The 12,445-nt window shown below is 42.7% G+C and overlaps 1 protein-coding gene across 5 annotated transcripts in view; it reads right to left on the minus strand.

Moving 5' to 3' along the window:
• Positions 1–2,351: 2,351 nt before the first annotated feature.
• The window catches only part of RhoGEF3 (Rho guanine nucleotide exchange factor 3), a 32,285-nt gene continuing 22,191 nt past the window's right edge, over positions 2,352–12,445 (minus strand). For 3 of the 5 annotated variants that reach the window (XM_065864668.2, XM_017078512.4, XM_017078513.4), the window contains 6 exons: positions 8,579–8,636; positions 5,024–5,792; positions 4,384–4,936; positions 4,165–4,327; positions 3,999–4,105; positions 2,352–3,942 (listed from right to left, as the gene is read on the minus strand). In XM_065864668.2, coding sequence (XP_065720740.2) covers positions 2,826–3,942; positions 3,999–4,105; positions 4,165–4,327; positions 4,384–4,936; positions 5,024–5,792; positions 8,579–8,636 — 2,767 coding nt within the window. In that variant the 3' untranslated portion in view covers positions 2,352–2,825. Of the gene's footprint in view, positions 3,943–3,998; positions 4,106–4,164; positions 4,328–4,383; positions 4,937–5,023; positions 5,793–6,380; positions 6,586–8,578; positions 8,637–9,442; positions 9,544–12,445 lie in introns of those variants that run through there. The other 2 variants (XM_036814431.3, XM_036814432.3) reach the window with 2 other exon arrangements.

Raw genomic sequence — 12,445 nt, forward strand, 5'->3', positions numbered from 1 at the left:
TCACCGAAGCCAACTCGCTTCTGGAAGATGTTTAATATTCGGCTGAGGGCTTTTAGCTGCGGCCAGGCCACAGGCCACGATTAATAGAATGAACGGCTGCCCGCCTAACGGGACAAGTTCAAGCACCTTAAAACCAGCGGTGGAGCCTCTAACCCATTTTTGCCCAATTGCTCTTCTTGGGTTTCGCCATCTTTCCGCCGTGCTCCCAGCAAAAAAATGACAGCCAATGACTTTTTGCACAGAATATTGTTCCCTAAGAGCACTCCTTGAAGTTCACCGAAGCCGGGCCAATACGTCTCTGGAAGATGTTTAATATTCGGCTGAGGGCTTTTAGCTGCCGCATACAAACGCCACAGGCCACGGTTAATAGCACGAACGGCTGCTCGCCGAACGGGACAAGTTCAAGTACCTCAAAACCAGCAATGGAGCCTTTAACCTTCTACAAACTGTGGCTGGCGGACATGGATGGACTTGTTGGGTAAGTCAAAAACCCATAGTATTTATATATATATTACATACTACTAGAAAGACAAACAAATATATTTTACAATTGGTTTATATTGGGCCCTGCTTAAATTTATATTTTTCAATTTCTTATTCAAAACGCAAAAACCTATGTTTCTTTATGTTTGCTTACTAGTTTAAATCACTTTTTGAAAGTAGTTTTCTTACAGGACAAATGAGTAACCCACCACTTAAAATTGACTTAAAAGTTTTTAATTTTATAAAACGTCCATGGGGGATGGATCCTCCACTCGGGTTAACAATTATACATACATATTATGTATATTATTACGTATTATGTATTTTATTCCCAATTTTTGATTTTTATATCCACCACACCCGAATTCTGCATCAGCCATTGAAAGCGTCAATAGCAAGTGCATTAAAAAAACAACCAATATTTCAACATTTAAACGTATTCTTCCTATGGTATATATAGGACTTGATCTGTTGATGTATAAAAAATTATGATTTGCAAAGTTCCATGTTAATAGCTTTTAAACTACCCAAATGTCATAAAAAAGGACAACTAGACATTTTTGGACCGATTGGTTCTGTAGCGGATAGACTGAGCTTTCTAAAGGTATTGAAACATTCAGACAGATAATAAAAATTTGGTCTAAAATTATACCCATTTCAAGGATAATACACATAAATAATATCAATATAATTTATAGGAAAACAAATGCAGACATTTGTAAAGATGTATTTTGGTACTAGATATATATATCTAGGTTCATCCCAACTGGCTTTAATTTCTATAAATTAATTAAAGACATTAAAAATATGGATAAATATATATTTATTTATTTGGCATATGGAGTATATTTGTGGTCGCTAAGTGTATACATACGGCTGGGTTTTTGTTTCCGGTTACGCCTTCTAATTTAAATTGCTCAGCTGGCCTACACCCTTGCCATTAGTGTAGAATTGGTTTTGGGGATAGGTTTTCATTTATACATGTTTTGTTTTCATGTTTGTCTGGTTCAAACTTGGCAAACTAGTGCGGTTAAAGTGCGCAGAAGAATGTAAGTAGTCCCAGATTTACTATATTTTAAATCAACTATATCGAAATGTTTGGAGCTTTTTTTTTATTCTTAGCTGTGTTGGCATGGTTGTTATGTTGATTCTTTAACCCTATTTTATTTTAATGTATTTTATTTCGTGGCCTTTGTTATATAATAGTGCAGAATTGTTGCCTGGGAATTTGATCCTATATTTTACAGATAAAGTTTTAACATTTTCCAAAAACCAATGAGATTTTGTGGCAAAGTCTATTAAATAGTAAATTGCTTTATGAAGTTATATCTCTCTACCAACTTATACTGTCATCAAATAATTATTGCCAACTGGGTGGGCAAAATTTTAAATACTAATGGGATTCATTCGCGTTTCTTTTTAGAAACAACTAAATTCGCTCAATTGTTCTGTTGCATTTAGCTTTTAGTGTAATGTGTTGTTAACATTTTCTAATTTTTAAGACTTCAAATTGACCTTCAACCAATTTCGGTATAATACAATGTTGTTTCAAATCGTAATGACAATTTGTACACATGCAATAATATTGTTCCTTTATTGATTCGTTACTACCTTTATAAATTTTATTCGTTAAATTTTAGTACGTTTTTTATATTTAACTTTGAAAACATGCCTATTTGGATTGGCCTAACAAAAACAGTAACAAATAGCATGTGTAGTACCATTTTTCATTGCAAGTTAAATGCAAAGAGTATGTACTGATTTTGGGTAAAACGTGCCATTTTAAAAGTAACAACGTTTCCTATCAATTCTGTGGGTAGTTTTCTATTCAGCTTGTGGAGTTCTCTAAGCGAACACAAAGGGGAAAATTTTAAATAATTTGCGGGTGTTTATTATCGACTTATCACATAACCTAGAATTACAAGTATGGACAGGTAATGAGTTTTTAGACTAGCAGTCGGCGACATTTGTGTATAAAACCGCATTGAAATGCCAGAAGTATACAATGTTTTTGTTCATTGTTGTAAATCTAAAATTCTTATTACCGTATTACTGTTTGGTCGTCTGCAAATACTTTGACAGACATTCAAAGATTTAAACGACAGACGATTTAAAATAAAAACAAACAATTTTATATTGAACAAAAAGGTAACACTAACAAAAACTCAATCAGAATGAAACACTCATTCGACTACATCTTACTATGATTAAAGTCAATTTAATATTATTGTAACAAATATTTTATATCATGTTTTCTACTACGAGTACATTTGCTTGTATCCTGTATATTGTATGGTGTTTGTAAGTTGTATTGCGATTCTTTTCATTAATGTGTCGAGCATTTACGCGGAGGAGGTATCCGTTGGCACTAGCGCAGCCGCGGCTTCGGCCAGTTCCATGGCAGCCACCCGGGCTTCCGTAAGAGTCGCGTCTGCGTCGAAGCCCGGCTTATGCGTCGGTGACTGACTCGGAGTGCAGTTGGCGCTCTTCGGCTTACGGAACCAATTGCCAAAATGACGTCTTCCCAGCGAACCTGTTGAAGTGGTAGATAGTTGAGCGTTGTCTGTGCTGGATATGCCGTCCCTGGACTGCGATTTTTTAGGCAACGTCTCGCACAGACGGGACGAAGACTTGGCCGGTGAATCTGGAACAGAGCTTTCACCACTGTTGGCTCCCGTTGCTATTTCAAAGTCTTGCGCCTCATAGTCAGATTGGTCTGAACAATCGCCCGGCCGCTCCTCGTAGTTGTATTCGAAACCAGTCATCTCGGAAACATATAGGGCTTTACCGCCAAACTGACGCTCTAGAGCGAGGGTGCTAAGGAAACGATGCTTCCGGTTGGCCGAACGAAAGCTGAAATCGTACCATTTGTCTCGCGACTCGCTATATATGCGAAGGGAGTTCTTAATGGTGTGCCCAAACATCTTTCCGTCCCTCACGTTCACCACGCGACAGCGGTCTAGGAAAATGCGTCCCTTGTAGATGAAATGGCTGCGCTTGATAATATCACGTTTGCAGTAGACCAGCTGGTTATCAAATAGGAACAACGTGTAGCTGCTGTTCCAAAGATTCTGTTTCTGACGCGTTGCATCTACTTGTAGGAAGAAGCGAGCACTGTGCAAGTGCAGCGGCGGTCCCTTAAAGTTTTGAAAACTGGCCTGGTGCCTTGCAATCGTTTCGCTGTGGCGTTTTCCCTCATTGACCGCCTCTGTGATGCCGCGCATCGCCTCCAGTGCCAAATTTACAGTATCTTGAGAGTCAGGTATGTCCACCTGAAAGATGTCAAGTTGTTCATATTTAGCGGCAACTGGCTTTGCTCCACCATCTATCTCATCGGCATTTTCCATTGCCGATTTAATGATCTCATTGAGGTGCAGGGGATAGCGGCAGATTCGTTGCACTGGTGCTAGCAGGTGGGCAGAAAGCGGAAGCTCGGCTAGGTTCTCCGATTCGCGGCAGCTAGAAGTATATGCATTTAGTACATGATTTTGAGCAGAGCTTTTAAATTAACTTACTTTTCAAAAATGGTACGGGCGTCTTTTACGCGATCGTAAGTCTCGAGTTCGATTAGGGCTCGAGGATAAGCGTTGCAGTAGGTGGAGTAGCATAGAAAACCTTTGTGCTGCAATAGTATAATTTATTCAAGATGGCTTTCATCAAGAATTTAAATCGAAGTCTTACCATATTGAGAAAAACCTTAGCAATCTGGTTTTGCTCAATACCGCGTCGCAAGGCCTCGAGAAACTTTCGCTGGAACTTGTAAATTGCCGTTATGTTGGAAAAGATCAGTCGAATACTGTTCGGAGAAAATATATCGATGCGCTTGCTCATGGCTGGCAGATACCTAAAAAGGGGCAAATTAATAACCTGGCAGTTATTACCCAGGACTCGCTCTCTTACCCATCGCAAATAGATGCCAACAGTTTGACGTAATTGACCTCCGTATCAAGCAGTTCGCGAACGGCACTTCGACGCAGGATTGTGTTGTGGTCCAGTTGGGCCATTGAGTCGGAACTAGGGAGAATTATCGGGGCTGGTGGCGATTCAATGACAATTAGAGTGACGTTGCTTTGGTCCGTGGTCACGGTAACGTCTGCGTCCTCGACGAACGTCGTAACGGGAACAGGAATAGACCCTTCCTCTCCACGAGCTGTAGCTTCCTCAGCCTCAGCTTCCGCCTCAGCCGCGGCAGCCCTATGCGCGTTAAAGAAAATATCCGTCTCAGGACAATGAATTATGCGCACAAATTCCTTGGGGAACCAGCCCAGTTCAGGGTCCAATATGTCCTCCACGAGATTGGTTTCCTCCTTCTTAATGCGGCCGAACCACCAGGGTCCAACCTCCTTGCGCAATATTTCAATGAGCATTCCCCGTTCCAGGCCAAGTTCTTGAGGACCGCCGGCCGTGAAGTTGTAGAGCACTTCGGCATAAATAGTTGGGTAGTAGCTGACAGCTGGGGACCAAAGGAAAACCGCATTAGTAAACGCTGTTTGGCAGGCTTATTAAATTGAGACGTTTGCAATCCCAGTTCTAGGCCTACCTTCCTCGTTTGACGCGACACTGTCGCTGTCGCTATCTTCAAGATCCGGGCGTCCCATGCCATATGACTCCAGGCCATTCGGTTGGCTAAGAGATCGCTTGGGCAGGGATTCTGGAGCTTCGCGCTCAACCTTATCAGACCTGGCGTGTTTTGATCTCACAGTAAAGGGTCCCAGGATACTGGTTGTCTTGGCCGAATTGGTTCGACGTATTGATCGCACCTTAGAGTCCGCTGCACTGGGCGTCCCATTGGTTGAGACGGGAGCGGCCGTTTCTCTTTGGACGCTTACAGTCAGCGCACGGGAGTATTGCTCATCCTGCTCGAGCTCAATTTGAATGCCCGAGTCGCCGGAATTGCACTTGTCGCGTCGGTTGTATTTCGTCTTACGTCGCTCTTTGGAAGTGCGCCAGATGAGGGGCCCGAATCGGTATTTCCCGGAGCTTGCATCGCCGCCCTCTGCCCCAGGTTCGCTAGCAGATGTCGTCGCCGGAGCCGTAATGGATACATTCGGTGCTGTTGGCGATGTCTTAGCCTTTGTCAGATTGCTACATGCTGTCGGCGGTGTAAGAGGAGTGATGTGCATTTGATTTTTGCTGTTGAAGTTGTTCAGAGTGCGCTTGAATTTCTGCAAGACGCCCAAGCCCACGCCTCCACTTCCGCCGCTGCTGCCTGTGGTCGCCACATCCGTACATTCAACTGGCTTCTGCGGCGATGGATCTGAGAGCGGTTCTGACAGCGTTGGACTGGAGACAGCCTTAATTTGCTGCGACTGCGGGATATACAGGAAGAAAGGGAGAAACAAGTTGCATTATTGACCTGTTCTTTATATCTATATGTATTTTTACAAATAACGATTTTGTAGTGCTTTGACATCAACGGTACGCGTCTCCTCACGAGAAACCACAATTATTTTGCAGCTTCGCTTATGCCCGAGTATCGGTCAGGGTTCGGATTATAATAAAGCAATAATGATACGACAATATACTGATGTCTGCGGCTAGGAACTGTATGAACTTGTCGGGAGAATTTTAATGGAAACGGTACGCGAATAGGTCGGTCTAGAGTCCAGGCTACGTCAATAACCGTGACGAAGAACGGTTTTAAACAGGTTTCAGGAGGAGTTTGGGCAGGGAAGGTAGTGGAAAAAGGTAGTGGTATAAACCTTGGAAGTCACCAGTTTTATCGGGTTTTGCTTTTTGTTGCACAACAAAATTGATATGAGCGGCAAATGTGTGTACTCAGTATCAGGGGCTGTGATCGGACGTGGGTGAGTGTGGTGGCGATTCATGGCCAAAATACCAAAAATATTTATCAGCACACCACTTTCACAACCACCAATCAATGATAACATAATGACCTGGAGAAGGCGAGGTTTCCATCTGTATCGGCGCTCGCCGGGCATTACATCGTTGGCGGGTAACAAGCTAAATTTCACTCGACCCCCGGCGGATTGTGACGCACTTCCAGGGGCGCCCGTGTCGAAGTCCCAGAACTTAATCAGTCCGTAGGTGTCCATGAGGGTGGGTATTATCAGCTTCTTCATAGCGCCCTTCCGGTTATGCGGACCGGTTCAACGGGACTTCCGCAAGCAGCGCTAGCAGGTGTAACCGAACGAAGCGATAACTAATAACTGATTGGCCGCAATTGCCGGCAACGAGACTTGCAAATGTGAAATGCGAGTACTGACGAGTGTGCTGGTGTCGTCGCCCGGTCGTGAGTGGGCAGCCGACCTCTTGTAGTGAGGTATATCGCATTAAGGGACAAAAAGGCGTCAAGATCAACTCTATCTGCGGGCTCCATTGTCAACAGTCTGGATTCAAGTGGTTTGATTAGATTAGCGTAGGGATGGCATAGCACGAGCCGCTGCCACTTGGCGCAGCTGTTGTCCGCCTTTTGTCGCATGGGGCCGGTTGGCTGGGTCAACTTATTGTCTGCGATCTAGCAACAGGCCGATGCCTTCGCCAATGTCATTCTGTATTTGAAATGTTTTGTCTTGCCTGATTAGTTTTTACCACAAGATCACCTACACGGCACAAAGGTTTTGAAACAATAGCAGGATGATTTATCCATCAGCAAGAATTGATTCCCTTATTCTCTATCTCAACTGTCAGTCATCAAAGCGCACCAAAGAAGTGGGTATTAAAATATTTAACTTGTTTTACTACGTTTGGAAGAACTGAAAAAAAGACGACTAGCCCTAAGCTGAAGTAATTTAAAAACCCATTTCCACAAAATTTGCATACGGAAAACATTAGGGACTTCAGTGTACGGATTTAACGGTGGCTAACAATGTTTGGCATTGGAAAAATACTGGAAAAACAGACTCAGCTGGAAACATGTGTTTTCCCCGTATAAACCATTAAATATACCATGAATTTAAAGAGTTCTCAGGAATCCCAGTTGCGTCCTTGATGTGTTCTTACTACTGTTAGTTGGTGGTCACAAAATTAGTCGCAATGCCCACTCTTTGCAGAGATTAAGTTTCCGATTCATCCTCGGCGTTTGATAAGCCTTCACGGGCGTCAGTAGCGCCCAGTCAACCACGACACCCAACTCCCTGAGCGCATAGCAGAGTGTGCATTCATTGATTGGGGGGAGAAGTAAAAAGTCCCTATCGTTGTGAACAGTGGTATGCACTGCGGTTGCAGCGTTGATAGTTTGTAATGTGATCCGCGTCATTGGAAAATTTCTTACATCAAATCATATAAACGTCTTAGGGAGCAATGTATCAGTCTATTGAACTCTACAACATTGTAGCCTATGACGGACTGCCCGGGCGCATCTAGAGGGTCTCACAAACCCATTTCAGAGAAAGTTGGATCACATGGAATGCTCTTGCTGTCCTGTACTCGGGCAATAAACCAGTTATAAACTGAGTTTAATTGGCAGGGCTTCGAATGTAAAACTTTTAAGGTTTTAAGTTAAATGCTCGCCGCAATTGACTGAGTTTCAGCAGATGCAGATCATTAAAGACTGGGAACGTTTTACGGGAGTTCTTTACAGCACCATCGCTACTTTATAACAGGGGACGACGAGGGCGTGGTGATAAAATTCAACTGCATTTGAAACGCTGCCACCCTAAAAGCATTTGGATTGCATCATGTTCCCGAGCTCCTTCTGAGTTCCCATCGCCAGGCCCCACGAAAATGCTCTTGGCCTTCATCTCAAGCGCATGTTCATGACCTCAGCCGTCTTTTCCGATTCTTGTACACAGGCAGCGTGTGAGAAATACTAAACATTTGTATACAAATCGCAGCTGTCGAAACCGGTCGACAGAAATAAATCTATTTTAATTCTGTGACTATAGTACAGGGCAGAAAAAAGGGCAGCTGTCCTGGTTATGCGATACTGTCCTCCAGATTGCTCTTTGTATGCACATGGGCATAGATACACGCCATAAGTTTCTAGAAAACGTATACCCGCATCTGAATGTCAATATTAGTCTGGATACCTCTGCATATCGCATGCAATTTTGCGTGATAAAGATATCAATATCGTACTCCCAATTGGTTCCCTATCAAAAATTAACCTAAATCGGACCGTTTTGCTACTTACCAAACCCACAGCGAAACTACTGTTTGACCTCATTGCGGTGTTTCCGTTTTTAGGCATTCTGAAAAGAAACGAAATACAATTCTGTTTAGTCCTGGGGTGTATTATGTAAAATTTAGCGTTTTCGGGGACCGTCTACCAAGCTTCGTGTTCGGTCATTAGTCAGTGGAAAAGGGTTTCAGGGTTTTCAAAGCAATTTAAAGATTTCATAGAAATCTGCTTCCTCCGTGTCCTAATGTTACGCCATTCGGGATAGGCACTACGTTTGCGTGTGATATTGTGGCTACGATGACGCTCGGTAGTCGGTGCAGGTATATTTTACAACTCAAAAGGCAAGTGGCCCGGAAAATGCAGAAAAAATGTTGTAGTGCTTGAAAAGGTAAGCCTAGGCAGGCTACGCGAACCGAATCCAAAGTAAACATGGCCAATTCCATTTCCGAATGCTTATTGTAAGCGAACACCGTAGATTCAGGGAATTCCATGCATACAAAGAAAACCCTAAAACGACAGGAAAGGCCCAAGATGTTGCGGGGAGGTGGGAATTTAGAAAGCAGAAGGACACGCGGAAAGGTGAAGGAAGAGGGAAATTTAAGGAGCGCATAGTGTGCGCCTGTGGTGTGGACATTCCTTGCCATTACTTCGAGACTCTTTCATGCGACGCATTTGCAAACTCGTAACAAAAAAGGGATTACCTCTGGGATGCGTGAGGAAATGCAGTTTTCCCTCGATAAATTCTTCTTTGAACACCAGACAGTTTAAAATTCCTTGATGTGCAGTTCAACAAAAATGATGTGGCCTAATTCATACAATGTCTTCGTGTACAGTACATCAGTTTCGTACCGACTCGTTCTAGCCAAATTAGCTCACCTTTGCAAAGTCGTAAAGCGTCGACCACTCATGCCAAGTTGAGACGATCTCACAGAGTAACATTTGACCGGATTGTTAATGTTCATGCTGGACTTGGTTCCAACTTTTGTCACTTGGGTGCGCTTCAAACTTGCCGCACCAGGCGAATCGAACTGTGGCACACTAAACTTAGTTAGGCTTGGCCGCACGTGATAAGTAACCATAATCAGACTGTTGCACCGTTTAAACAAATCAGTCTTCACTAGCTAAATCGCGTTCTATACGTTCCCGATGCAGTGTCGAAAGATTCCGGTGAGCGTGTACGTTCGGATAGTTGTACAGAGGTAGACTGATCCTCGCTCACGTTCTTCGCTACCCAGACGCTCGTTGCCCTCAATCTCACTCTATAGACAAGCAGCTGTGCAAGAAATAAGGGAAGGACTTTGAGTGAGTGAGCCTGCATATATGTAGCAGTGACGCTGTCTCGATGGTGGATGTAAAAGCGGTGCTACTGAGACTAGTCATCCGCAGTGACAGCTGCTTCTTATAAGTACATCCCTAAGCGGACAGCATCATTTATATATATATATATAATATATATTAATATAAAAATGGGAAATATAAGAGCGTTCCCAAGCCTTCAAGTTTATATTGAAATATGCGATATGTTACTGACTCTTTGTATAAAACAAAAATGTGCAAAAATGGCTTTAACTGCAAGGATTTATTCCCTTTGACATTCCGAGACTACCTTTCTTGTTTAAAAATGTTCAGCTGCTGCTGTTCCTCAAGATTTGCTCAAAAAAATAAAATGCTCAAATGTGGCAGGTTCGCTCAAAAAGGATAATGCTGTTTAAGTGAAGAGGGTGCTAGGAAACATCTGCCACTGCATGGAACAGGTTTCGAGTCCTGTCAGCTCTGCCTTGCTCTTTGATGGCGTGTGGCTAAGAATAATTGAATATACTTTATGAAAACGTGATCTACCAGCTTGTAATAAGAATCATGCTTTGGTATTTTTCACTATTCTCCTAACCAGTACGTTAAGGTATGGCCACCTAGGAAATTAAAAATATTATTTTTGAATTAAATCAAGATATTTTTAAGCGAAAAACAATAAGTATAAGTTACATTTTCTATCCAAACCGTTTGAGATTCTTCTAACACTGTTTACCCATGGAAAACTTAGTATACTGCAAGCTGATATGGGACCGGATATACAAGAGGCGCCTCTTAAAAGAAACTACAACTCAAAGTGGGGCAAAAGAAACCGGAAGTTCTGTTACTCGCCGCGTATGAGATTAAGAAGCAGGTGCTGGGATTTAAGAAACGCAATCTGAAGGTACTGAGCACGTCAACTTTAACTGGTTTCTCAACGGATAAATTGGCATTTTCTCCACTCTTTATTAAATGTGTCTCAAGGATACTGATCTGAGCGACCATTAAAGACTTCAGCTAGGAATATACATATTGCATGGGAGCTCGTGCAAGGTTTAAGGGACAGGCAAATGCAGCCACTGGAACTGCAATTCAATTTCAAACCGGTTTTTGCGAGTCGGACATGCGAACGTTGTGAACAGGCAGACGGTACGTTGTGAAGCATTAAGTTGGGGGCATTAACTAGCACTACCTGTCCAAGAGAGAATGGTATTCGAAATAATAGTAAACTGTGCGGTAGGGATGTAGAGGACCGCCTTACCACTTGCACTCTTGGTGAGTGAGTCTGCATCAAATACAAAATTTGGTCTATTAAGGAGCAGTTCAAATATAATGTGTAGCCTAAAATTGTTATTGAACAATCACCAAGTAAGATTACCAAAAAGGAAACCATACCGACCAATCAGTAGCTTTAACATTGTCGAAGTGCATTTATTAGGCACTAGAGGTTAAGTACTTGAGATAAATCCCAACGGTTTCCCGTCAGATAGTATCGCACTATAAATAAAGCAGAACTCACACGTCGTGATCTTCTGTAATTATTGGGCTAACAAGAATTGTTTGGCTAACAGTACAAACACGCCGCCAAACAGCTGCTTGACAAGTGACAATAAAAAGAAGAGGCAGTCTTCCTAGGAAATCGCTGACTGGGCAGGCTGCTGTCATCTGGGAAACGGGAAAATGAAAACGGATTCATATGAACCCTTACGAAAAGGGGCACTATGTTCTTAACCTGTGCGGTGTTATAGCTGACCGGAAATCAAAGAATGTGTTGCATATCGTGCTAAGGCTGAAAAGATATCCGGCGGGCGGTACTAATTTTGCCATATGTTGCGTTTTCATGAATGGAATATGACGGGCACATAAAATGCGTAAATTTAACTTTGATTAGGTATAAATGCAAATGGAAGTCACAAAACAAATGTCTCTAAGAAAGAGCAGCATCATCGTCCATGCAGATAGGGGGAGGTTTCGAACGCACGAATGAAATGAATTACGGATGCAAGTAGGAAGGAAATCCGCGTGTGCATATATATAACATAAAACTTGTAGTAGGAGGAAACTTGGTTGCTGCTTCAATTAAAAACGGTCTGACACAAATGGAAGTGAAGGGGGCAGCGGCACCACATAGTGTAGTAATGAACGGGCGAGAGGGAGGCATATCTGTATTATTCCTTCAAGTGCCTCTCGTTCCGAAAAGTGAGTCAGTCCTGAATGTCGTCGCCATCGCATTTTGTCACCCAATGTTGAATCTCTAAAATGGACAACTTTAAAGTGTTCAGAGTGTGTGTTTTCCTTTTTAGTCATTATGAATAACAAGGCCGCCAAAAATCTTCAAGAAATCCACATCTCGAACGAGAATAAAATATAGCCGAGGATGATAAAGACTTTGAAGTGGGTTTTTGTTACGAATTTTGAATGTATAATTTAAAAAACGAGTCGAATAGACGGGAAAGAAGAAAGTAGCAGAAAATAAATACGGCGAAAGCACGCGTATGCTTAAGAACGGAGATGCGCATGCAATTCCCAACTCCGACATGCACTGTTTGCCGAGAAGCATAGGGTCTGGCACAAAAGTCGCGGCTTTTT

This window comes from Drosophila suzukii, chromosome 3 (assembly GCF_043229965.1).
Source record: "Drosophila suzukii chromosome 3, CBGP_Dsuzu_IsoJpt1.0, whole genome shotgun sequence".
Lineage (NCBI taxonomy): Eukaryota > Metazoa > Arthropoda > Insecta > Diptera > Drosophilidae > Drosophila > Drosophila suzukii.